General features: G+C 51.0%; 1 protein-coding gene and 1 pseudogene across 3 annotated transcripts; one reads left to right on the top strand and one right to left on the bottom strand.

The window, feature by feature from the left end:
* Positions 1-1813: 1813 nt before the first annotated feature.
* LOC125407198 (cytochrome P450 2D1-like) lies at positions 1814-13927 on the bottom strand (annotated as a pseudogene).
* Positions 13928-15641: 1714 nt separating this feature from the next.
* Pmm1 (phosphomannomutase 1) lies at positions 15642-24780 on the top strand. 3 transcript variants are annotated; one of them, XM_085678458.2, is made up of 9 exons: positions 15642-15887; positions 18474-18591; positions 18883-18987; positions 19719-19795; positions 19895-19986; positions 20302-20401; positions 23028-23103; positions 23820-23935; positions 24279-24780. In XM_085678458.2, the coding sequence occupies exons 1-9, from the start codon at positions 15672-15674 to the stop codon at positions 24399-24401; spliced, it is 1023 nt and encodes a 340-aa protein (XP_085534584.2). In that variant the 5' UTR covers positions 15642-15671; the 3' UTR covers positions 24402-24780. The 3 variants fall into 3 exon arrangements, with proteins under 3 accessions (XP_085534584.2, XP_087755223.1, XP_085534585.1); XM_087899097.1 differs by having other exon boundaries at positions 23820-24032; XM_085678459.2 differs by lacking the exon at positions 18883-18987.
* Positions 24781-24957: the final 177 nt, after the last annotated feature.

Here is a 24957-nt window from a genome sequence, read left to right as displayed (position 1 = left end):
ATTGTGATATTGCATAGTGTTAGGACACCATAGCCTTCCTACTTAAACACAAAGACTGCAATGTTGCAGACACAGATCTGACAACACAGACCCCTCTAACATCCCTAATAACATGAATGTGTGGGACAAAGACACCCTTATGTCCCCAAGGTGAGTGAGGTGAGGGAAGAATACAACTGATTTACTGAGATATCAAAGGCTACACAATTCCAATGCGGAGAACAGCTCACTTCTGGAACTTTCCAGGTAACACTTTTGGACCATGATTTTCTGCTGTAATTGAAATCAGAGAAAGACAAATTCTGGGTGAGCACCGTTCATTCACACAGTGGATGATCGTTCAGCTTTAAAGAGCAACTGTGATGCCTGCTGAACACCAAGGAGTCTTGAAGAATTAGGTCAGTCACAGAGAGCCAGTGCATAACTGCACTCTGTTAAATCACAAAAATAGAAGGCAGGATGATGGGTGCTAGGGTTGGACAGAGGAGAGAATGGGGAGCTACTGTCGTGGGGTGCAGAGCTCAGTTTTAGCAGAGGAAGTGATCTCGGGAGGAATCGTGGTGGTGGCTGCACACTGGGACTGACGGATCCCCCTGAGCTGTGCTCTGCAAATTGAGAGGATGTGCAGTGGTGTGGCTACCGGAGCTGCAGGCTGAGCGTGCATAAGGCCTTGGGACCAATTCCCAACACCACGAGAAACAGAGTGGTAAGGCTGGTGAATATTAGTGATGGCTAACCAAAATAAAACCAGAAAGACACACAGACAAATGCTTCAGTTTGCCTTGCATGCCAAGGAGCACAGCCAGGGCAGTAGCTTGACCTCAGCTTGGGTATTTCTGTCCTGCACATTCCAGGACAAGTGCTTGAGTCCCATCAGCCTGTAGGGAGACCTTACCAGAGACTCTGGAACATGCTGATAGCAGTGTCTCCACACAGCTGGGCTTGAAGGACATGTGGCACCATCTATAACAGCAACAGGATTTAGGAAAGCGGCCTGGCATTGCCTGAGTCTAACCTTGGAAGGTATGGAGACTGAGTTCAGCCATATGGGTGCTCCCCCAAACCATGCTCAAATCTATGGGATCCCCCAAACCTCTGGACAGTGAGGCTCAATGAGCTTCTCTGTGAACAACGTCCTCCTCTCTCTCAGCCACACTTGGTGACTGGGCGTCCTGACTTCTGTTTGGACAGTTAGCTGACAGCCGGGAGTGTCTGACACCTCAGGCTCGGTCCAGCACCACTAATTGCTGCTGCCTTCCCTCTGTGCCTTCTCTCTATGACCAGCCAGAGCTGGGAGGACAGCAGCCTTTCTAGCATCTCATGGTACCTCAAGGTCTTGAGAACCCCTGCTACCCTCTGTCACCCAGACAGGAGCAGTGTTGTCTCTCAGTAGAAATTCATTTACATCTGTCATTTGAGACTCATGAAGTCTTGACATCTAACCTGTAGTTTGTCATAAAACTAGTCTCTATAAATAGATCTTTGTGGGTGATATAGAGTCAGCTTTCACTCCTAAACATCAGCACAATTCTCTCCCCCGCCCCCTTCCTTTTGTTTTTATGTTACAAATCCTCATTGTGTAGTACAGATTGACCTTACTATATAGGGCTGGATAGCTTCAGGCTTGTAATCCTCTTTCCTCCGGTTCCTGAATACTGAACCTGCAGGCCTGTGCCAATATCTAGATGTCCCCTGGGGAGGGGTAAGGCAGGTGGTAAAGGTTGGTTTTAAACTGTTGTCTGAGGACCCAGCAGAGGCACCGATTGAGGTTGGAGCAGGAAACAAGACTGCACCAGACTGGTTTACTGTGGAATTAGTGCCCCTGCTGGCGCATCACAGTGCAGAGCTGGTAGGGGAGGGGGCAACTGGCATTGCAAAATTGCCACAGTCGCTGAGTCGGGGCTGTCCAGCTGGCACCGAGAAGCTAGAGCGCTGCAGGAGGCAGGTGAAGAAGAGGAAGAGCTCCATGTGGGCCAGGGGCTCCCCCCAGGCAAGCTCTGCGGCCTGTAGGTGGGAAAGGGGCTCAGTCAGTCTGGGGCCGAGACTCACAATTCAGGGCGTTCTGGGAAGGGGGAAGGAAGCCAGGTACCCCACAGGACCTGCTGAGAATGGCCTGAAGGCCTCATGTTTCACAAAGCGGCCCTGGGCATCCAGGAAGTGCTCAGGATGGAAGTGGAAGGGCTTCTCCCAGACAGTCTCATCCTTCAGCACTGAGGACAGGTTGGTGATGAGGGTCGTCCCCTGGCAGGAGGCACATGGTGTGAACACGGATGGGGACAGGGCTAACATGACTCTGGTCACCAAGATCACATGCACAACTTCTTCCTGCACACACTGGATTCTTTCATTCACCCTCATCCCCAAAGCCTCTCGGCCCCTCTCTAAGGCCATGAAGAGTCCTGTAAGGAATCTCCCATGGGTGCCCAAACCAAGACCTGCCCCTGTGCACAATGCTTTCTCAACTCCCTGTGTCTTATTCCACTGGACATTCCATTTCCCTGGAGAATCCAGGACTGGCTGCCATGTGCTCGCACCCAGGTTGGTCCCATCACCATGTGGAAACCCAGGATGATACGACCTTGACTGCCCTTCTTATGCCCATGCTATGGTAGCAGGGCTCAGGTGTGTTATGATTTTAGCCAAACCAGCATGGCTGGCATTTCCAGGTTCCAGGGCCACACATGTGTGGAGAAGCCCTCAGGCAAAAATATCTAGTCACCCCGGGGACCTTAAAAGGCCCTGTGTGACCCACGTACAGCATGATTGCATCACCTACATATAATGCAGCTACATAAGCCCTTGCACGCATGCGTGAGCTCCATCATCTGTGTATGGTGTAGCTACATCATCCCCCTATACACATGCACTAGGCAGCCTTTAAAAGCTGGACACGCCATCTTCAGCCCTCTGTCTCTCTTTCTGCACACTGACTTCACCAGGCCTGTACACGTCTCCTCTAATAAGCTCCTAAGTGGGTTTGCTGCGTGTTTCATGATTCCTTCTCACTCGCGCCAGGTAATTTCATTGGTGCCATGAGACTCGGTAGGCTCTCCCGCCCCTCTACCAGGGTCAAGATCCAGAACCGGGTATTTTTTTTTCCACAACAGCCACATGTTCCATCTGCCTAAGCCCAACCTCTCACACAGCACCGGTTTTAATTGGTGAGTTTTCCCTTACTTGTCAGCTTAACCGTTTCTCTAAACCCAAGGAATTGACCCTTGAGCTCCCGGGAATCTTCTGGTGTTCTAGAAACTGGGGGAGTGCCCCCAACCATGGCCTTCATAACTACAGTTGAGCCCTTCACTGACATTCATCTCTGGTTACTTTCCACAGTTAAAGACGTGATCAGACAACCCAGGGTAGTCCACCCACGCTAGCACTGCGCACACTGAGCAGTGCATTCGCCTTGAGACCCTGGGTCCTTCGGATTTTTCTTGTTCTTTTTCTTTTCTCTTCTTTGGGACCACTTGTCAGTGGTCCCTGCCATCAGAGACTGCTTGGAGTCGCCTCCAGCCTCTCTGGCTTCCGAGTTACCCAGACTGGCGCCAGTCAGTCTTCAGCACCTGCCTGTAGAGAAGAGACGTCCTTCTATAAGCCTTCTGGTGTCACCGTATCGTGGGGTTTCAGTTTCAGTTATGGGAAACAAGCTCTCCAAGATCATCAATCCAACGTCCCCACTGGGATGCCTTTTAGAGGCCCTGAAACCTCAGGCCTTAATGCCCTACTTACAGATTCCCACACTTGTCCGTCTTTGCTCAAAAAAAAAAAAAAAATGGCCTCCTTACCATTTAGATAACAATTTAAAGAGGTCACCTAACGGCACCTTTGATCCCAATATTCTACAGGAGCTTTCTAACTACTGTCAGCTCACAGGCAAAAGGAAGGAGTTTCCTTATATCCAAGCCTTTTACTAGCTAAGCTCTAAGCTTAAATCCTCTGTTCTTGCAAGTTGTTCACCTGCCCACATGTTCCTGGCTATGCCATCTGAGCCGGAAGAACCCTACACTTCTGCTCTGAACCCCACCTTCCCGACCTCAGCAGACAAACACTTCCACTTCTTCAGCTCCCGCCAGCTCACCTTCTACCTCACCACCTCTCTCTGCTCACACCCATGTTGCACAGGCTCCACCGCCCTCTTCAGCTCTCTGCCCCCCACTAACTACTCCATCAGCCCCGCTGGATCATTCCTCCTCTCCAGTGCCAGGCCACAGCAGTCACATGACTCTAGCACCCACCTTTACCCCTCCTCTAACATGCTCACGTGCTCCAGAACCCAACCCTGACCACGCCAAGTCGGCTGCAGTTCCCCAGTTGCAAGAGGTGGCCAGCGTAGATGGATTGGTCAGGGTACATGTCCCCTACTCCTTCTCAGAACTCTCCCATATAGAATAAAAACTGGGGTCCTATACATGTAATTCTACCTCTCTCATAAAGCAATTCAAATACATTACCCAGACTTATAATCTCACCTTTCATGATATCTATATGATCCTATCTAATAACCTACTTCCTGAAGAGCTCAGGCGAATTTGGGAGCCAGACCACATGCAGACGAGATTCACCAAACACATGCAACACCCCCCTAGGGCAGAGATGGTCCACTGAGCAGGAACCACACAGGAATTCTAACACCCCAGGTTAAATTTTAGGTAGGGACCGGTTTTTGACTTGCCTCCTGGCAGGTCTCCGCAAGGTTGCCCTCAAGCCAGTAAACTATACTAAGTTCGCAGAGGTCATTCAAGAGAAGAAGGAAAATCCTGCATTTTTGGAACACCTCACTAAAGTTCTGTTACAATATATTAACTTAGATTCCGAAACCATGGAAGGCAGACAGTTACTCATGACTCATTGTGTTTTCTCAGTGCTACCCTGACATTAAGGCTAAATTTAGATGTTTGGAGAAAGGCCCCTTGATCCTGCAGGCAGAAGTCTTAGAGCTGGCTTTTAAGGTGTACCATGCAAGGAATGACAAAGCCTGCAATCACTATCACATGCTAACCATGGCCCTCTGACTGGCCGAGGCTACAGACCACCTGATCCGTGCTGTCCTGTCCATGCTGCTCCCTTGCCCCCCTCGGCTCGAGAACCACCAGACCCGAGTTTCAAATGTGGTAGGGCCCGAGCATGCCCTAATCCTCATCTTGGTCCCGCGAGACCTTGTCCGAGATGCCATAGGGAAGGACACTGGGCAGTCGATTGTCTTTGTTCACATCGTGGCATGAAGACAGCAAACCCAGAAAATTCCCAAGTTGATCCTAGGTCTGGCCATGGATGAGTGAGGCTGCCCGGGATCCTTTGACCTGACCACAACTGTCATCTGTAACAGGGAGCCACAGGTAAACATCACAGTATCAGGACGGCCCATCTCCTTTCTCTTGGACACTGGAGTCACATACTGAGGTATTACTGAGGGAATTCTGGGGACCTACTTCTCCTTCTAGTTTCCCTATTGTCGGGGTAGGGGGACAGCCTTATTTACCTCAGCAGACACCACCACTTAACTGTGTTTTTAGGGGTATTTATCTCACTCATTCAGTTTTAGTCATGCCAACCTGCCTGGTACCTCTAATGGGAAGAGATTGTTTTTAGCAAAAGTAAGAGCTTCCATTTCGTTTGCTCCTTCCATTCACCTTACCCTAGACTTGCCAGCAGCTCCCCCCTCCTCCTTCTAGCCTCCCAACCTCCCAGCTCCAATGTGTCTTTTCCTCTACCAGCCTCTCAGGTGGACCCCCAAGTCTGGGACACCCCAAGCCCCTCTGTTGCTAAACACCATTCCCCCATTGCTATCCAATTACGAGATCCTACAAAGATTATTACCCAAGCTCAGTACCCCCTCTCTCTCTCCAGAGCCTTAGGGGACTTAATTCTTTTATCTCTGACCTTCTAAGAAAAAAGCTATTTTACCCCACCTCTTCTCCCTTTAACATCCCTATACTTACTGTTTAAAAACCTAATGGAACCTATCGCCTGGTTCAAGACCTCCAGCTCATTAACTCTTCATCATGAAGAGTTCTCTCATTCATGAAGTGGTCCCTCTTCATCCTGTAGTGCCTAACCCTTACACACTTCTTCCCACTATTCCCCCACTTCTCAGTTCTAGATCTCAGGGATGCTTTTTTTTTTCTATTCCTCTCAGCTCTCAATCTCAAAACATCTTTGCCTTCACCTGGACAGACCTGGCACTCACCTATCCACACAGCTCACCTGGGCCGTCCTTCCCCAGGGATTCCGGGACAGCCCACACCTGTTTGGTCAGGCTTTACCTTCTGATCTACTCTCACTGTCTCTCCCTAAGCCCAAACTCATAGTCTGTAGATGATATCTTACTTTGCAGTCCATTCTTGGAGATTAGCAAAACCGATACCTCCGGTCTTTTAAATTTCCTGTCCAAAAAGGGCTATAGAGTCTCACCTTCTAAGGTCCAACTGTCTACCTCTCAGGTCATTTACTTGGGATTAACTATTACCCCAATCTGTTGGGAGCTGTGAGCCCCCAGATCCTGAATTTCTTGCAAACAACATGTTATGCTTGCAGCTGCTCTGAGCGCGAGAACCTCAGGAGTTCCTGATGGCAGGGGAGTGGTTTCTGGTGGGTTTGACTGGGGCATGGATATCAGTTAAGGATCCCTATATAAGCTGCCTGTGGATGCAATAAAGGGGGCATTCCTGTTGTAAGGATGACCCGTGTCTCTGTCTGTGTGTCTTTGTGTGTTTAAATCTCCAGGCCTTTGCCCGGCTCGGGAATGGTCCTGTAGTGCAGGCACTGCAATACAGGAGTAGTACCGTACTGTCATGTAGTACAGGTGGGCACTACACCAACCCAAAAAGCTATTACCCTTGTTCCTTCTACAAAAGAAGAGGTTTTATTGTTCCTAGGAATAGCTGACTTCCTGCATTTCTGGATCCCCCTTTTTTCTCTCCTCACCCGCACCTTGTATGAGGCAGCTCTCGGGTCTCTGCACAAGCCCCTTCCCCATCCCATTACTAAACCCTTACAGAGACTCCAACAAGCCCTTATCCAGGTCCCAGCTCTTCATCTCCCAGATTTAACTCGTTCTTTCTCCCTCTACGTAACAGAGAAGGAGGGATATGCCCCTGGGTCCTAGGACATGAGCTGGGACCTTCCTTTGCACGTGTAGTGTACCTGTCAAAAAAGATGGACCTCACCACTCGGAGCTGGGCACCCTGCACACACGCTTCAGCGGCCACTGAGCTTTTTATTCATGAGTCAAAGAAACTAACCTTTGGGTCACCCACCCCTGTCTTCTCCCCCCACAATCTGTCCCATCTCTTAACTTACAAAGGCTTACAAACCTTACCCCCTTCCCGAGTTCTTTCCCTCCGGGTGGCACTGGTAGAAGATGCCACACTCACTTTCCAATGCTGCCCACCCCTTAATATCTCAAATCTCCTACCTCAACCTAATGTTAATTATTCCCCATCTCATTCCTGCATAGAAACCTTAGAGGATCTACTGCCCCACCCCTCACATATACAGGACAGCAAACTGTCCCAGGCCACTTATACCTGGTACACAAATGGCAGCTCCTTTTTATGTGAGGGGTCCCGTAGAGCAGGCTATGCCACAGTGTCAGATAGTGGGGTGGTGGAGGCACAGGCACTCCCTGCCCATACCACTATTCACCGTGCCTTCCACTTGACAAAGGGACAATCTTTAAATGTTTACACAGACAAATATGCCTTTCATATCCTCCTGTCTCACGCAGCTATCTGGAAGGAGTGTGGGCTTCTTACGACAAAAGGAGGATCCATAACTAACTCAGGTTACATTATGGACTTGTTAAAAGCCTCCCATTTCCCCAAAGCTATAGGAATTATTCACTGTCAGTCTCACCAGACTGACAGCTCCATTGTTTCCAAGGAAATAACCAGGCTGATGAAGCAGCCAGGACAGCAGCATTCCAGAGCCCAAACCTGCCTCAATCACCTCAGGGGGGGGGGGGGGTCATACAGTACAGCGCACATTCTCACAGACACCCAACAAATTCTGTCCTACCTACATCAGCTCTTTCATCCTAATAGCAAAGCTCTGGTTCGCCTCCAACCCACCCCTGAGGACTTAGAGTTCTTAAAAGCTATCACTGCCTCTTGTAAAATCTGTCAAAAGTCAGATCCCAAGACCAAATATCATAGCTTCCCTTTGCCCACCCACCAGGCCTGGGGGCTCCCTTCCTGGAACTGACTGGCAGCTGGATTTTACACATATGCCTACAGTCAGATGAGTTAAATATCTCCTGGTTTTGGTAGACACCATCTGGGTAGACTGAAGTATTCCCCACCACTAACAAGAGGGTACACCGGCCTCTTACCTAAAACATCTCCCTCTTCGCTCTTACTTTCTCCTATCTGCTTTACCAACTTCTCTATATCTCCAATGCCATGTTTAAATTTCCAGTTAACCACGCAGCTATTATTACAGGGACCATCATTAAACATAGAGCCAGAGGTACAAGGATTGCCAAAAGCCCAGGTGTTAGGAAACAATAACGAGTTTGGGGTCATTCACAGCCCCAAACTCCCAAAACTCCCAAAACAGACTTTAACATAACAGGTTTATCACTGACTGCAGCAGTGTCTCCTGGATGTTAAGGTAATACCATGATGCCAAAGAGAACAAGTGCCTTAAGATTTGCTTCAGGTAAAACATGAAGGGGTCTAATAATTCCCCTTTCCAATAATTTCCCCTTCTTTTCCTCCCTTCTCCCCAATGTCTTCCATTACAACACTATATCATCATAATCATAAGCTTTTAATATGTCTGAAATTTATTTCTTTTCAAACATTTTTTTCATATGCTCCAGGGACCCAGTTGGACCTATCTAAATGGACCAGACCCGCCCAGAATAAGTATCATTTAATTCTTCCCTTATCATTCCTGGTCTTGGGAACTCCTGGAAAATTACCTCCTCCATTCCAAAAAACAACAAACAAACAAACAAACAAACAAAAAACCCTCCATCTTCCATCTTGGGACTCTCAATTACCAGGATCCAAAACTTTTCCAGACATAATTTTCTGCCTTTCCAGCATCTTGCAAGGTCCAAGCTGCCAGCCAGCCTGTTCCACAGAGCCCAGAAAAACATGAAAGGAATCAGCCACCTCAGGACATGGTCAAATACCTCAACTCTGACATCCACAAAATCAACAAAAAGCATTGTCGAGAGATCTGATGATGCCCACAAAATTAGTAGGAAGCAGTCATGAGAGACCTGATGATACCCATTCCCACCCATTAAAGACCCCAAACTCCCCAAATTTTTATAATTAACCAAAGGATGGAATATTATGATTTTAGCCAATGTTTGGCATTTCCAGGTTCCAGGGTCACACATGTGCAGAGAAGCCCTCAGGCAAAAATACCTAGTCGCCCCGGGAACCTCAAAAGGCCCTGTGTAGCCCACATGCGACATGGTTGTGTCACCTACATATGATGCAGCTACGTAAGTCCTTACGCGCATGCGTGCGCTCCGTCATCTGTGTATGGCATAGCTACATCATCTGCCTGTGCACATGCGCTGGCAGCCTTTAAAAGCTGGACGCACCGTGGTCAGCCCTCTCTCTCTATCTCTCTCTCTCTCTCTCTGCCCACGGACCTCACCAGTCCTATACATGTCTCCTCTAATAAACTCCTACGCGGGTTTGTTGAGTGTTTCATGCTTCCTTCTCACTTACCCCAGGTAGTTTCAGTGCATACCTTGGGGATGAGAAAGCCCTGTACTTCAATGTGACAAATGTCACATCTGGAAAATTCAGTGGGGCACTGCCCCCAGATCACGGCACCTCATGAATGGCAGCATGGGTGAAGGGCATACGGACCTGGTCTGCCATCTCTGGATCCCTTGCCTGACCTATTGTCAGAGACCAGCCTCAACAAAAGTACCACTCGCCAGGGTAGGGTGTTGGGATTTAGAAATATTAGTAAAGAATTTACTATTAGTAAAGAATTTGAAGACGCGAAAACAATAAGAAAAACAGAAAAACATAGAATAGTACTAGGAGGGAGTTCCAGTGAAATTGCCCGCATTTAATTTCCAATTGCTTAAAATACCCCTGACCCCTAAAGGTAGGAGTAAGACAAAAAAAAAAAAAAACTGCATTAATAGAATACAAGGAAGTGAACAGACCAGATGAAGGTCAAGGGCAACATCCTAGTTAAACATTCTGTTGCTAGAACAAAACAAGTCACGCTCACACCCTAGACTAAAACATTCCGTAGGCCAACCACTCCCTAGGTGAAATCCAATGCTACCTCCTTAAAGGAACTGGAATCTTAGTCGGATCTTTAGACTTTTGTTTGAGGTAGGAACATAAATACTTCTCTATTCCTGGAAGAAGAGGTCTGGATATTAGCAACATTTAGCAACACCTATTGGCAATAACCTGGAGAGAGAGCAGAACTCTCTGACCTAAAGCTAGGTGGGACCTTTGTTTGCGTAGGAGCACAGTAACCTTGATGGATAGAGGTAAAGTCCAACTCTCTGACCTTTGGTCAACGTGGAAACAGGCTCACCTTTTTGGGCATCTACAACGTGTATGACATCATTGCTTTCCTGTTGGAAGTGGCCTGGAGGGACAGAATCCCCTCAGTTAAGGAGTCAAAGAAGGCTGCACCTTGACCTCTCCTACCTCTGTGTTACAGTCTAGGGCCATGTGAGAAAGACACCGAAACTCATGCAGGTGTCTGAGTCAAACCAGTGTTGGCAGCCATGAGTGTCTCAAGTAAGATCAGAGAGTGTGCCTCTCTCTTCTCTCTCCCAGCCCCAGCCAGGCTCACTCTGCACATCTGGGTACAGGGTCATGAGCAGCAGGGCCCAGGACAGAGTGGTTGAGGTGGTCCCCATCCCAGTAGGGAATGTGCCAGCTATCACCAGACGCAGGTTGTCATCACTGAAGCTGCTCTCAGGATTCCCCTTGGCCTGAGCCAGCAGAGAGGGTGGGCTCAGGGGAGAACAGAAGAGACCTACAATACCCTCCAACTGTCTCCAGGTAGCCTAGGTGCTGACCAATGCCTGGCCTCAGAATCCACGGGCCACTTTAAGCCAGTGCCTCTGGTTTCATCTCTTGCAGCTGTTCCTCACTTTTTCTTCTCTTTTTTTCTTTTTTCTTTTGTTTGCTATTTGGTTTTTTTTGAGACAGGGTTTCTCTGTAGCTTTGGAGCCTACCCTGGAACTCGCTCTGGAGACCATGCTGGCCTCTAACTCACAGAAATCCACCTGTCTCTGCCTCCCAAGTGCTGGGATTAAAGCTGTGTGCCACCACCACCCGGCTGTCCCTCACCCTTTCCACTTCAGCCAGGAAGGCATCAGTCACGTCTCAGGGTGACTAGACAGGGTCCCAGGTCATCTTGTGCTCAGTCAACAGCTTCTCCAACATGGCCATGAACACCTTCTGCCATGGGAAGACCTCGTCAACCAGCCCTGGGATGCGCAGGAGCATTGGGAAGGAGTTAAGCACCTGTGACAAGCAAAGAAGAAATCTCAGTGCTTCTTCTTTTTAAAATTATTAATTAATAATTATTGTATTTGGGGCTCATGTACCATGGTGTCTGTTAGCAAGTAATAGGATAATGTATAGGGTCCATCGTCTGTACCCTATGTGGATCCCAGACATCAAACTCAGATCTCCAGACTTGTTTGGCAAGCTCCTTACCCACGCACCACTTGGCTGGCCCCTGAGTGCCTCCTCTACTCAGTCTCAGTTCCCAGGCTCCCTTACAAGAACCCCGAGCCTGTTGTCCCCACCATCGCCTGCCTCCTCCTCAGTTCCATCCTTCAGGCTCTTGCAGCCTGGGGTGAACAAAGCGAATGTTCTATCCTGGAAACCACAGGCTTGTGTAGACAGAGGGCACAGGTTCTCTCCCTTTCTAGAAACCCTAACTTTGATCCACTTCTCCCCTCCTACTTTCAGAGGTTTATCAAGTTTCAGGTTTTTCCTCCCGTAGTTGACTCCCAGTAAACCTTCCCATGGCCTTGGCACACAACTGCCCCTGGGAGGAAGGACAGCATAGACGTGGCTCTGCAGACTGCCATGAGTCTCCTACCTCAGGAATAAAGCCAGAAAGTTCTTCCAAATGTTCTTCTGCTATTTTTAAAAGTTCTGGTGAGGGCTGGAGAGATGGCTCAGTGGTTAAGAGCACTGGCTGTTTCTTCCAGAGGTCCTGAGTTCAATTCCCAGCAACCACATGTCTCACAACCATCTGTAATGAGATCTGGCGCCCTCTTCTGGCGTGCAGGCATACATGGAGGCAGAATGTTGTTACATAATAAATAAATAAATCTTAAAAAAAAAGTTCTGGTGAGGTAAGGGCCTTCATACTCAAAGCGATGAGCAAAAATGGGAATGTGATCACATTGCACACAGCTTTGTTCAGGAGACTATGTGGGTTGAGGGGTTGTCCTGGGAGTAGAGAGGGAAGCAAGTCACCATACTGCTCATGTCTCCCTGTGCCCCTCTGCACCCCTCATCCATCACCCATCACCCATCAGCCTGGTCAGAGAAGGCCTCACAGAGGTGTCCAGCCTCCTCTGTCACCCACTGCTCCAGGGATTTCTTGCCCAGGCCAAAGTTGCGCAGGGTGGACACAGAGAATTGCCGCTGCTCTCGCCACTCAGGCCCGTATGGTGTTAACGCCACACCTGCAGACACATCTGTGTGTTACTAAGGACCCCGGCTGTGCTGTCCTCTACCCTCAACACTCAGCAACTTTTTGTTGCATTGCTTGACTACATCACCACCTCCATTAGGCCCTGTCCTTCCTCTAGTTGCTGCCCACAAGCTTATCCGTGACACAGCTTCTGCCCACCCCAGTCCCCTGATGCAGGCTTTTGCCTCTGGATTTAGACCCAAAGCCCAAGTGTTCACAGATTGGCATTCAGGGATGGGCAGCAGTGTCCTCCCTACAGGTCACCAGCACCTCATACATTGCCTTCAGTCTGTTGATCACGACCGTAGGCTTTCAGGCCATCTGCAGGCTGAACATGTCACCGAAGCAATACTGAAGCTAAAGAGGAAGGACAGAGCAATTATAAAGTGGAAGTCCCTAGCCAATGCTAGACCTGGGCTCACCATACAAGTCTTAATGTATTGTGCATGCCTACATGAGTACATGCATTTGTGTGTCTTGTTACTGACCTCAGGACCTCACACATATTGGACAAATGCTCTACCACTGAGCTCCATCCCAGTCTGAGATCTGGCATTTTGTGACTTGGGTGTCTTGTTTTCTATGTTCAGCAAAGGATTCATAATAGATTAGAGATCACCCAGCTGTAGTCTTGCTAGAGCCAGGGAACTGCCACGGGGTCCCTCAGCATCCCATCATACATGAGGAATCTCTGGTTCCTGGGGGTCAGCAGTGATCTTGAGACCACACAGCAACCACAGCACCTCTCTCCTCTTGGTTTCTTGACTACCATGCTGTTCTATACCCTCATCCCTCTCCCACACCCCTGACGCTTCATTCACTGAGAGGATCATAAGGGACTTGGGGCCTCCATGACTTCTGCTCTATCTGACTAACCCCAAACGTGCTGTCACATCCTGCACCAGCTTCCTGCCATCATGTTGCCATGTTTTCGTCCTTGGAAGGCTGAGTGTCCTCAGGCCTGCAGTGCCCTCCCTCAGGAAGCACTGCAACCTTAACCGTTCCTCTTGAACGCCTGTGGTTTCAGCACCACGGGCAGCTAGGCGCACCATACCTCGGCTGCCCTCCACCATCATATCCCTCACCTCGTACAAACTGGGCAACATATTCTCGAGGTCCGCTTGCAGCAGGATGCACCATTCAGGCAATGGCACGGGGCCTGGCGGGTAGCGGGCAGTCCAGCATGGGCACCGGTGCATCAGATCCACCAGCATTATGAAAATGACCATGACCATAGACCACCATCTCCAGCCAGCAGTCCCATGACTACCTCACTGCTTCTCTGGATTCTTTGGGGGAAAATTCATGGCTTCATGGTCCTTACTCAAGACATCTGCAATCAGGAAAGACAACATACTCCAGCCTGGACACTTGGTTTTTTTGGGTTTGTTTGTTTGTTTTGTTTTGTTTTGTTTTGGGGGGGGGTTTCAAGACAGGATTTCTCTGTAGTTTGGAGCCTGTCCTGGAACTAGCTCTTGTAGACCAGGCTGGCCTCAAACTCACAGAGATCTTCCTGCCTCTGCCTCCCTAATGCTGAGATTAAAGGCGTCTGCCACCACTGCCGGGCTTAGCCCATGGAGTCTTGTGGACAAGTTTGAGGATGACAAAATAATCAGGAAGGCCAGACTGAGAACCTGGGCACTTTTTGGATCTGACCTGAGAATGCTGAAAAACTGTCAATAACTGTCAGTCCCTAGAGCCCACAGATTGGGTCAGGTTCTTGTCACATGGTGGTCTCTTTCTGTGGAGGGCCGCAACCACATTCTCCATTGCTTCAAGGGACAAAGGTAGAGATTGACCTCTGTGACCCCAAGGTGTGGCGGTACACGCCTTTAGTCCCAATGCCTGGGAGACAGAGGCAGATTGACCTCTGTGACCTCAAGGCGTGGTAGTACACGCCTTTGGTCCCTATGCCTGGGAAGCAGAGACAGGCAGGTCTCTGTGAGTTCAAGGTGATAATAGCACACGCCTTTAATCACAGCGCACGTGCTTGTTAACTCTCTCCCGCTGCGTCCCTGCCTACTCCCGAGGCATCATCTGGGATAATGGGCAGCGGACCAATCCAAGAGTGCCACGTCAGAAGCGAGGACTGTTTCCTTTATAAGGGCTGGGTTCCCCTCATTCTGGGTCTCCGCCATGTTGGCTGATGCTCGCTCTCCCAAGGGGCATTAAAGCTTTACTGCAGAAGGATCCTAAGTGCCCCGCGTTGTTCTTGCTGGCGAGGCCGAGCGCGGGACATCTTTCCTTTATTCACCCTTTGTTTCTTGGCGGGTCAACCTCTCCTGCAACAGTCTTTCACATGGAGCTATGTAGGCCGTGTCCTCCTCAGGGCCAGAGGCCTGTGGTTAGTCTGGGCAGCCATGAGGAAAACGGAAAGCTGAGTCCTGAGCCTTCTAATAAATGGCTCCTCTGTTTTCCTTAACCCTCGTGCTCAAACCTACATCAAATGCATTTAATGTGCCTAATCCACTGAGATGGCTCAATGGGTAAAGGCACCTGTGCAAACCTAATGCCCGGAGATTTACGGGATCTACAATGGTGGAGGAAGAGAAGCGGCTCTTGTGAATTGCCCTCTGACCTCCACACATGTGCTGTTTCATGCATTTACCCACACACAAATAAACAAAAAATATAACTAAGAATAACAGCTGGGCAATGACGGCGCAAGCAGCCTCCCAAGTGCTGGATTACAGGTGAGCCAGTGCACCAGGTTTTTCCTGAGATTTCTTCCCCCTTCGTTCTACAAACCTTAGGAACCACGAGCAATCGGGCTCTGAGCCACGCCCTCGCCCCACCTCCACCCCGTAGGGCGTGCCCTGCAATCACCCGCAACCAACTAAAGTCCAATCCTGGGCCGACACTGCCTTCCGGTTCCACCCCTTTCGCCGCCGGTTCCTGTCTCTGTCGGTCCAGAGCTCTGATCCCGCCCATTACCACGCCCCTCCGTCCTAGGTGCCTGTAGAGTCCGCTTTCGGCGGCGCAGGCCCCGCTCCCTCGAGGGAGGACCGATGGCCGCTGCTCCTCCCCGTGCCGCGCACTGGCCCCGCCCCGGTCCCGCCCCGGCCCCGCCCGACCTCTGTCGCGCCCGACCCCAGCGGCCGCTGCGGCGACAGCGCTTGGCGCGCGGAGCTGCAGCCATGGCTGTCGCCGTCGAGGGCGCCCGCAGGAAAGAGCGCATCCTCTGCCTGTTTGACGTGGACGGGACCCTCACGCCCGCTCGCCAGGTAAGGGCTCCGAGGTTTGGCAGCTCCCGCAGACTGTCATACAGACATCCGTGATCCAGCCTGGGGCGCGCAGCCATGTGATCGCGGACACCCACGCCACCCGGTGGGGAATGTGGAGCGCAATGGTATCGGCTCCTGTCCCCAGGGAGATGGGACCCAGGCCCTCCGGGCCTTCCAGGCCGCAGCGCTACGCGAGTGGGCGCCCAGGTTTTTTCCTAGGCGCGCAGAGTCTGGATCTAGACTTTGGAGTAGCGTCCACGGGTGGGAGGCCAGACCCGATCCCAAGGCTTCCACATACCCAGCCTGGGGCTCTGGGATGCTCCCACCCTATTTCAGCCCTAGGATGCACAACTAACCAGTCCTCAAGCTTGTGATCGCGGTGTTCAGGCAGAGCTCGGCGCGCTCCCAAGCCCTCAGTCGCCCTCTAGTGAGGGCAAGAAAGGTCTTCAAGCCATTCCACCCTGGCGTCCCCAGGCCTAAGCCTGGGTTTAGTTTCTTAAGCCTCTTAGGGGTTTTACCTTCCACCTCAGGTCGGAGGGAGAGAGCAGCTTTTCTGAGAGTTTTGTTTTTTGTTGGTGGTATCGTTTTGGCTCCACCCATGTGTAGTGAGAGGCCCCAGGGCTAGTCTGATTGCAAGAGGGTCACTGAGTCAGTGTAGTGGGAGGATGTTTTCTTTCTATCACACTTTATGGTTCACCCTCCGATCTTTGCTCATACTCAGTTTTCCTTCCTGTCTCATCCATGGTCGTTCCTGTCCATCCTTCCAGTGGTCCACTATCCCCTGTGGGGACAACGGGGATGACCTGAGAATTCTTCCACAGCAGAAGCTGGTGGGAATCCAAGTCTTAGCCTCCCGATAGCCCTTCCCTAGAAGGGATCAGCCATGTTTCTTTCCAGCAGGGGTGGATGAGAATTGAAGATGCCAGGATGGGAGAGAGGTGGTCCCGCCTAGGCATGCCTCTCCTGACCCTATGCTGCACTGACTTGGCAAGGCCTGGACAATAACTGCCTACCAATTTGTTTACTGCTAGGCCGTTAATTTTTAATTATATGTGTATTCACAAATGCATTCTTTTTGTAAAGAATGCAAGCATTAAAGGCTAAAGGCCACTTTGACCTCACCAGTATCCCAGGGGCAGCCCTCTCCCCAAGGTAGTATTGTCTATGTAGTATGACTTTGGTGCTTTTATCTGGATCTCTCTGCCCATAGGAAATATAAATTGTGTTGCATGGCGGTTACTGACTCGGCATTATCCTGCCTGTGGCTGCCTACAACTAGCTTCAGACAGTTAACAGCACGTTTTAGCTTTGTTGGAAGCAGAGATCTGGCCTTATCGGTACCCTTGCCTGGTAGTTCTGAGGAAGCATGTGTCATTGTCTGGCAGATAAGCTTGGGAGTTGCTTGCAGTTTTCACTGTTCGAAACCATATCCCAAGGAACTGCTGTATATATATGCCTTAGGCAAGAAAAGTTGAAACGTTGTTTGGGGTATGGACATTTTTAAGTGTCAGTGGCTCTTGCCAAACTGCCTTCCAAAACAATTGCACCAAAATATACCTTCATGGATAGCACTTGGGAGTTCCTGTTCCCTTCCTACCATGGTCTCTAGCTCTGATCTTGGATATCTGAATATATGGAAGTTTGAGTTCTGACTCACCTGTTCAGTTTTCCTTAGTGGAGAATCTGTATACACTTTGAACACAATCCCTCATCCCGGGGTAGCTGTGATCTCCTTTGAGTGGCTCCTACCGTTATAAAAGGGGAAACCGGGCAAAGAAAGGCAAAGGCGCTTTGCTCGGTCACCTGAGCCGTGCTTAGCAGGTGGAGCTTCTGAGGTCTCTGCCTTGTGCAAGTGAAAAGTCTTTGATTTGAAGCGTTTGCAGCCAGAAATGTTTGAGGTTTTAGATACTTTTCAGATTCTGAGCATATACATAATGAGTTATGACAGCAATGGGACCCACATGTAACACAAACACATGTAAACACAAAATTCATTTGTATCATTTGTATTTTATATATAACTGATAGATAGCCTAAAGACAACTCGTAATGCTCTCAAAAAATTATTCTTTTAGACAGAGCTTCACTCTCAAAGACAGAGCTCGCAGTGCCTTTGAACTGCTCTTCCGTGTTGGAATTACAAGCATGCGCCATCGCATCTGGCTTTACCGTGTTCTACTCTGAAGACAGTTTATTTTGTTTGTTTTACGTTTCATTTGTATATTTTATATGCATGTGGGTCTCAGGACACACATGCACCTCATTGAGAGGTCAGAGGACCTCTCTCTTATCATGGGCCTTCCTGGGACTGAACTCAGATTGTTAGACCTCAAGATAGGTTCCTCCACTCACCAAACCCACTCCTTGGACCTTATATGTGTTTTTTGTTTTGGTTTTTGGAGACAGGGTTTCTCCATGCAGCCTTAGAACCTGTCCTGGAACTTGCTCTGTAGACCAGGCTGACCTCTAACTCACAGAGACTGGCATACCTCTGTCTCCTGAGTGCTGGGATTATCACCTCTGCCCAGCTTGAGGTCCTAGACTTTTTGATAATTGGAGTCTTTTTGTCTTTCCCGTCCCCCACAGAAAATTGACCCTGAGGTATCAGCCTTCCTGCAGAAGCTTCGCAGCAGGGTGCAGATTGGTGTGGTGGGCGGCTCTGACTACTCAAAGATCGCTGAGCAGCTGGGCGATGGGGATGAAGGTAGGCCCGGGCAGCATCTCTTCCAGTGGGTGTTGGGGTACGGTAGGTAGGAGTGTGGAGCTGGGAGATGTGTGGGCGCCTCTCCTGCTTCTGTGGGGCAGAAGAGATGGAGAAGGAGAAGCCCGAGGCTGCCACACTGAACAGACATTTAGTGAGTACCTGGTAGTCGCCACTGTGCTAACTTCTGGAACAAAAGCTACAAGCAGAGCAGGCAGCATCCTGCCCTTAGGCCGTGCGTGTTCTCTGTTTGTTTATTTATTACTTCTTAATCTTTTTTGTTTTCGAGACAAGGTTTATCTGTGAGGCCTTGGCTGTCCTGGAACTCACACTGTAGACCTTGCTGGCCTGGAACTCACAGAGATCCGCCTGTCTCTGCCCGGAATGCTGGGATCAAAGGCGAGTGCCACCACGCCCAACTGATTATCTTGTTTTTAATAGCGGAAACTGAAGTAACTTGGAAATACTTAGTTTTGTCTCATTGTCAGGAAGTGCCCGCTCAAGCCAGAAGCTTCCTTATCTTTTTGGAATAAAAAAGATCTTTTCCCCTTTTTCCCTTTTCCTTATCTCCTCATTTATTCTCTGGCTAGTCCAGACTCTATACCATCTGTCCAGGCCTCCTTCCCACCACATCCTGTACCCCAGTGATCATCTACCTCCCAGATGCTGCAGGGCATCCGAGCCACGCCCTCTGGGCCTCCCTGACTCCCAGCTGCTCCTCAGAGCAGCAAACTCCTCAGAGCTGCAAACTGCTCTTCAGGGAGACAGAGAAAGGAGAATAGAGTCTCCTTGGGGGAGGCCTGAGAGCTATGGGAAGGCAGAATGGAAATAGCGCCCTCTCTTGGCCATTCCTGGGAAGGCTTCTAGAAGAGGGAGCTGGATCTTGGAGGATGACACAAGAGGGGCTGCCCCAGCAGAAGGTCCTACCCAAGCTAGAGGAGTGACTGCTGGTGTAGAAGAAAGCAGAGGTTGAGGAAGTGCCGGAAAAGCCGGTTTAGGATGGAAAAGTGGGTGCAGACCGCCAAGCCAAACAGCACGGGCTTTGTCCCCAGGGCTTGCTTCGTCCCCAAGGACAGTGGGTCCTTGTCTCACGCTCTTTCTTTCTCTCCGGCTTCTCCGTGGGTCCCAAGTCATTGAGAAGTTTGATTATGTGTTTGCCGAGAACGGGACAGTGCAGTACAAGCATGGACGGCTCCTCTCCAAGCAGGTCAGTGTCCCCAGGCCTTAGCTGGGGCACCCCACTTTTCCAAGCTGATTCCCTCTGTCCTGTGTGTGCCACAGTGCGAGCCTTGTGTTCCTTCCACAGACGATCCAGAACCACCTGGGGGAGGAGCTCCTGCAGGACTTGATCAACTTCTGTCTCAGCTACATGGCTCTGCTCAGACTACCCAAGAAGCGGTGAGGTCCCCCGCTGAGCTGGGCTTGGGGGAAGAGAGTGGGAGTCCCCCACATGGATATCAAGGTCCCCTTGATATTTTTTTTCTGCAGCTAGGGTTAGAACCTGGGGACCTTGTCCATGCTAGGCAAGTGTTCTACCAATGAGCTATATACCCACAGGTTCAGGACCCTAACTTATGCATGGGTAGATTCTTTTACCCTGTGAAGTCCAAGGAGACTGTGGTCCTAGAGAGGACAGGATTTGAATTCAAAGCTGTTCTCCCCTCCTCCCCCATGGCTTCTGACTTTCTCACCCCTTTTCTTCATTGCCCCCAGTGGAACCTTCATTGAGTTCCGGAATGGCATGCTGAACATCTCACCCATCGGCCGCAGCTGCACCCTGGAGGAGAGGATCGAATTCTCTGAACTGGACAAGGTGCCATTTGCTGGGCAGCTATGGGCCCATATGAGCTATAGGCCCCGTCACTCAGCACTCTGAGCTCTGCTTTCTCGTCAGTAAAATGGGTTTTGAGGAGGAGTTTCGGGTTCACACTAGGGCACCCGTGTGTCATTTCTGTAGGCACACCAGCCTCTTTTTGTCATCGCTGGTCTTCTTTCCTGATAACCTGCGGTCACTAGCCCCCAGTGACCTATGCTATCACCTCAGTACCACTGCCGCGTTCTCACCCACACCAGAACCAGCATCTCTAGGCTCCCACTTGCTTGTCCTCAGTTACCCGAGTCCCTTCCCTTGTCCTCCGTCCCCTCTGCTTCCAGCCCGCGTGTGAGAACCTTTAGAACACATCTGTCTGTATCTCCCCAGTAACAAGCCTTCTGTGGCTCCCCAGGGCTGGCTGGGCAGCGTCTCAGGCCCCCCTCACAGCCCGAGGCATCTGTCTGCCCCTCTCCGCCTCGACCTTCCATCCTTCTGTCTGCAGCTGCCATGTTCTCACTCGCATCCAGAACACACCAAATCCCCTCAAAAGCCAGATTTTGTTTCTTTTTGTTGGTATTCACTCAGGTTGGCTTTGAACTTGTGATCTCCCTTGGTTTCTCAAATGCTGGGGTTACAAGTACACGCCCCCTTATTCAGCTTATACGCCAACCGCCTCCCTAAACACCAGGCATGTTGCTCACCTCTCTGTTCATCACCCCTTTTGGGGGGTGGTCATTTCTGCAGACACGTCAGGGGTGGTGTGAGTTCATCTGCCCCTGCTCTCATCCATGTTCTCACCCCGACTCAGCCAGCTGCTCTTCCCTTGCCCTGCATTGCAGCCTTGGCTTCTGCTCATTCTAGAGACAGCAGTTTCCTCCTTCACCCTGGGCCTTCTGCTGGGAGCGCACCACCCAGACCAGGCTCTCCTCTACTCCACCCTTGCTGCCCCGATCACATTCAGCCCCATAGCCCTTCCATGTCCTGTGCAGAGGTCGGTGGTCCTGGGGATGGATCGCAGGGCCTCGTGCATGCTAGGCGGTGCCCTGTCACTGACCACAACAACCCCGCCCCAAGAAACATTCTCTTTTCTTTTTCTTTTTTTCTTTTTTTGTTTTTTCAAGACAGGGTTGCTCTGTAGCTTTGCAGCCCATCCTGGAACTAGCTCTTGTAGACCAGGCTGGCCTCGAACTCACATAGATCCGCCTGCCTCTGCCTCCTGAGTGCTGGGATTAAGGGCGTGCACCACCACTACCCCGCTCGAAACATTTACTTTTTGAAGCAGTGTCTTCTTAGTGTGCGGCCCAGACTGGCCTCAGACTCACCATGTCACGGTGCTGACATCCAACTGGCGGCTTCCTGTTGGCTGGTATTATAGGTGTGCCCCACTGTGCCTGCCTGCCATGGATGCCTTTGAATGAATAAACAGGTGTATTCCCATCATATTGATGTGGAAACCAAGGCTCAGAGAAGTGACTGTCATCGCAGGTCACTTAGCGAGTTGGTTGCAGAGTTTGTCTTTGATGTGGCCGACTGGTCCCTGGTGTTTCCCTGAGAGTGGGTGGGTCTTAAGTACAACTCCCACAATGCACAGAGGCCTCCGGTAGGCAGTGGACATGGGGCTAAGGGACAGGGAAGGTTGAAGGTTGATCATTGACAACCTCCTAGCCAGGCAGCTCCTTCCCATGTTCCTTGGGTTTCCAGTCCCAGCTCTACCTCCTGTTTGCCCAGGTTGGAAAGGCAGCTTTACTGACGGGATGGGGATGGAGGACAGCTAATGGGCCTGGCCTGGAGCGGCAGGGAAGGCTGGGGGATGACTGACATCCCCAGCCCCTTTCCTCATCTCTGTTCTTTCTCGCCTCTGCCGAGGCTGGACGTGTGGCTGTTCCTGAGAACTGTGTGCTTATATGCAATCCAGATGGCGCGTGCTTTCCTAACTCTCCGGTAGACTCCAGGGAGGGGTGGCAGGACGCTGTCCTTAGATAAGGACCCTGCCTTGAGCAGCTTAGGGTCATGGCACTGGACATGTTAGGGCTGGACTTGGCACACGAGGCACACGACGTTGTCCAATCATTAGCTGATCGGCTAGGAGGGAAGTGCAGCCCCCAGCCCTGGGCTCTGAGCTACATTTCCTCAGAGTATGGGCACTCACAGTCCTATCTCTGGGCCGTACCTGCTAAGAAGGCAAAATTAAGGCCAAGAGGGGGCTCACATCTCTCAGTTCTGATTTTCCTTGAAGGAGATGCAGACAGTAGTCCCTAATTTCTTCTCTATCATTTAGTTCTGGGAATGGGCCCAGAGAGGTCAGGTAACTTGCCTAGGGCCACACAGCTAAGCAGCATAGCCACCAGGCCTAGAACTCAGCCTACAGATTTCAGGGTGGATTCGACCTGACTCAACACTCTGCTCGCATAACCCTCCGCCTTTCTTCTCGTGCCTCCATACCCCCATTGGCGGGGGTCACGGATTTCTGAATCTAGGCCCCAGCACTGACACCAAGGCGAGGGGACCTGTTGTCCCATTTGTGAATTGGGGGCCACACTCACCCAGACAGTCGGGGAGCTGGTGGGGGTTCCAGGCGTGGCGTACAGAGGGCCCTCTGAGCCAATTCATACCCTTCCCTGTACAGAAGGAGAAGATCCGAGAGAAGTTTGTGGAAGCCCTGAAGACAGAGTTTGCTGGCAAGGGGCTGAGGTTCTCCCGAGGTACGTCTTTCCTGCGGTGGGCTCGGCAGGGGAGGCTATTTACCTGTACCAGTTTTGCCTGCCTTATTCAATGAACGCCTGATGTTGGTCCTCACCCTTCCTGTGCCCAGTCCAACTGGCTAGTAGTAGTCGAGGGCTCCACAGATCTTTCCCAAGCTGGTGACTCAACCTCTGCCACTAGCTGCTCCCCGAGACTCCTGGGGCGTCTGCTATCCCGGCTGCCATCTCGGCTTGTTCCCCCGTAGCCAGAGGGAAGAACAGATGCCATGGTCACTTAGAACCTACCCTTGTGCCACCCTGCTGCCGGGAGCCCCTGGTTATTCCCACTGTGGTTTATGTCCCAGCTGACTGTGACCTTGGCTCTCCCAGGTCATGCTGACTGGGTGAACCCACCTTTGCTCCTGTTGCTGCCGGCCTAGATGAGACCCCACAGATCCCAAGTCTGCCCTGTGGCTCTCAGGGTTGTTGAATGAACAAAGCGCCTTAGAGCCAGGCACTTTGCCATGTGTGTCTAATCCCAGCTCTTAGGTAGAAGCGGGAAGATGGGGAATTCAAGGCCTTCCTTGGCTGCATAGGACAAAGCCAAACTGGGTACACAGTTCTGTCTCAAAACCAAAGCATGTTTTGCCCAAGTTAGCCTTGTGAGCTTCCCTGACAAGCTGCCAGCCGTGTCTGTCCCTCTTGGGGCTTTGTTGTGACCCCCACATCGTCCACAGGAGGTATGATAAGCTTCGACGTCTTCCCCGAGGGCTGGGATAAGCGCTACTGCCTCGACAGCCTGGACGAAGACAGCTTCGACATCATCCACTTCTTTGGGAATGAGACCAGTCCTGTGAGTGTGGCCCTGCCCTGGTCCCCGCAACCCAGAGTGCCTGAGGTCAAGGCTAGGACACAGGCAATAGAACAGAGACCTCTCGGCCTCCCAGGAGGTAATCGGTGCCCCCACTCTGCAGTTCAGAAGACCAGGGGCCAAAGAGGGCTGAACACTTGTTCCATGGTACACAGCAGGTTGGGGTAGGTCTGAAAGCCAGGATGGTGGGATTCCTGGCAGGTCCAAGGAGAGGCAGGTCTGCAGGAGGATGGGAAGGGTGTCTCTTGGGTCTCAGTCCTGGGCACCTCCTCCCCTGTAGGCATCACCTAAGATCACGTCTTCTGTGTTCTCCTTCTGAATGCAGGGTGGCAATGACTTTGAGATCTATGCAGACCCCCGGACTGTTGGCCATAGTGTGGTCTCCCCTCAGGATACTGTACAGCGATGCCGAGAACTTTTCTTCCCAGAGACAGCCCACGAGGCCTGACAGTGAGCACAGCTGAGCATTGGGACCTTCAAAGAACTCTGTCCGGGCCTGAAGAGAGAACCATGGGGTGCCAAGGTTCCCACTCTGGACCAGCATGCAGCATCACATGGGCATAGGGTCCACCCACACAGGACCAGGATCTGTGTGGCAACTGTCCCCAGCCAGATGCCTCCTGATAAGGCTTATTCCTGCACTCCACTGATGGCCCTGGTTTCTGATGCTGCTGGTCGTCGGGACAGACTAGGTTTCACTCCAAAGGAGGCATGTGGGTTCTGCTGTGGAGCCTGCTGGCCACAGACTGACAGGGCAGAGAGGCAGGAAGAGGGCACTACTAAAAAGACTGTTGCAGATATTAAAGTTCCCAAGACAAAGTGTGTTAGATGTGTCTGAAGATATGATGGTTCCTGTCACATGCGCGTAGGGTCACACTTTGCCGATGAGAAAAGACAGGAGCTTGTCCCAGGAGGTCTTTGATCCACTGAAGCCCCAGACATGGCCAACATGCTGTGTACTTCCTCAGCCCCTTCCCCCAAGGACCCTCACAGACAGGCAGCTC

Source organism: Myodes glareolus, chromosome 19 (assembly GCF_982192425.1).
Source record: "Myodes glareolus chromosome 19, mMyoGla1.1, whole genome shotgun sequence".
In the NCBI taxonomy this organism is placed as follows: domain Eukaryota; kingdom Metazoa; phylum Chordata; class Mammalia; order Rodentia; family Cricetidae; genus Myodes; species Myodes glareolus.
This window is presented reverse-complemented; position numbering and strand designations above follow the sequence as displayed.

Excerpts from the sequence above, each read along its gene's own strand:
- Pmm1 (XM_085678458.2), top strand. The coding sequence starts at position 15,672 with ATGGCCGCTGCTCCTCCCCGTGCCGCGCACTGGCCCCGCCCCGGTCCC. Across the intron at positions 18,592-18,882 it reads GCTGGGCGATGGGGATGAAG|GTTTATCTGTGAGGCCTTGG; the intron begins GTAGGCCCGGGC and ends TTTCGAGACAAG. Across the intron at positions 19,987-20,301 it reads CTCAGACTACCCAAGAAGCG|TGGAACCTTCATTGAGTTCC; the intron begins GTGAGGTCCCCC and ends CATTGCCCCCAG.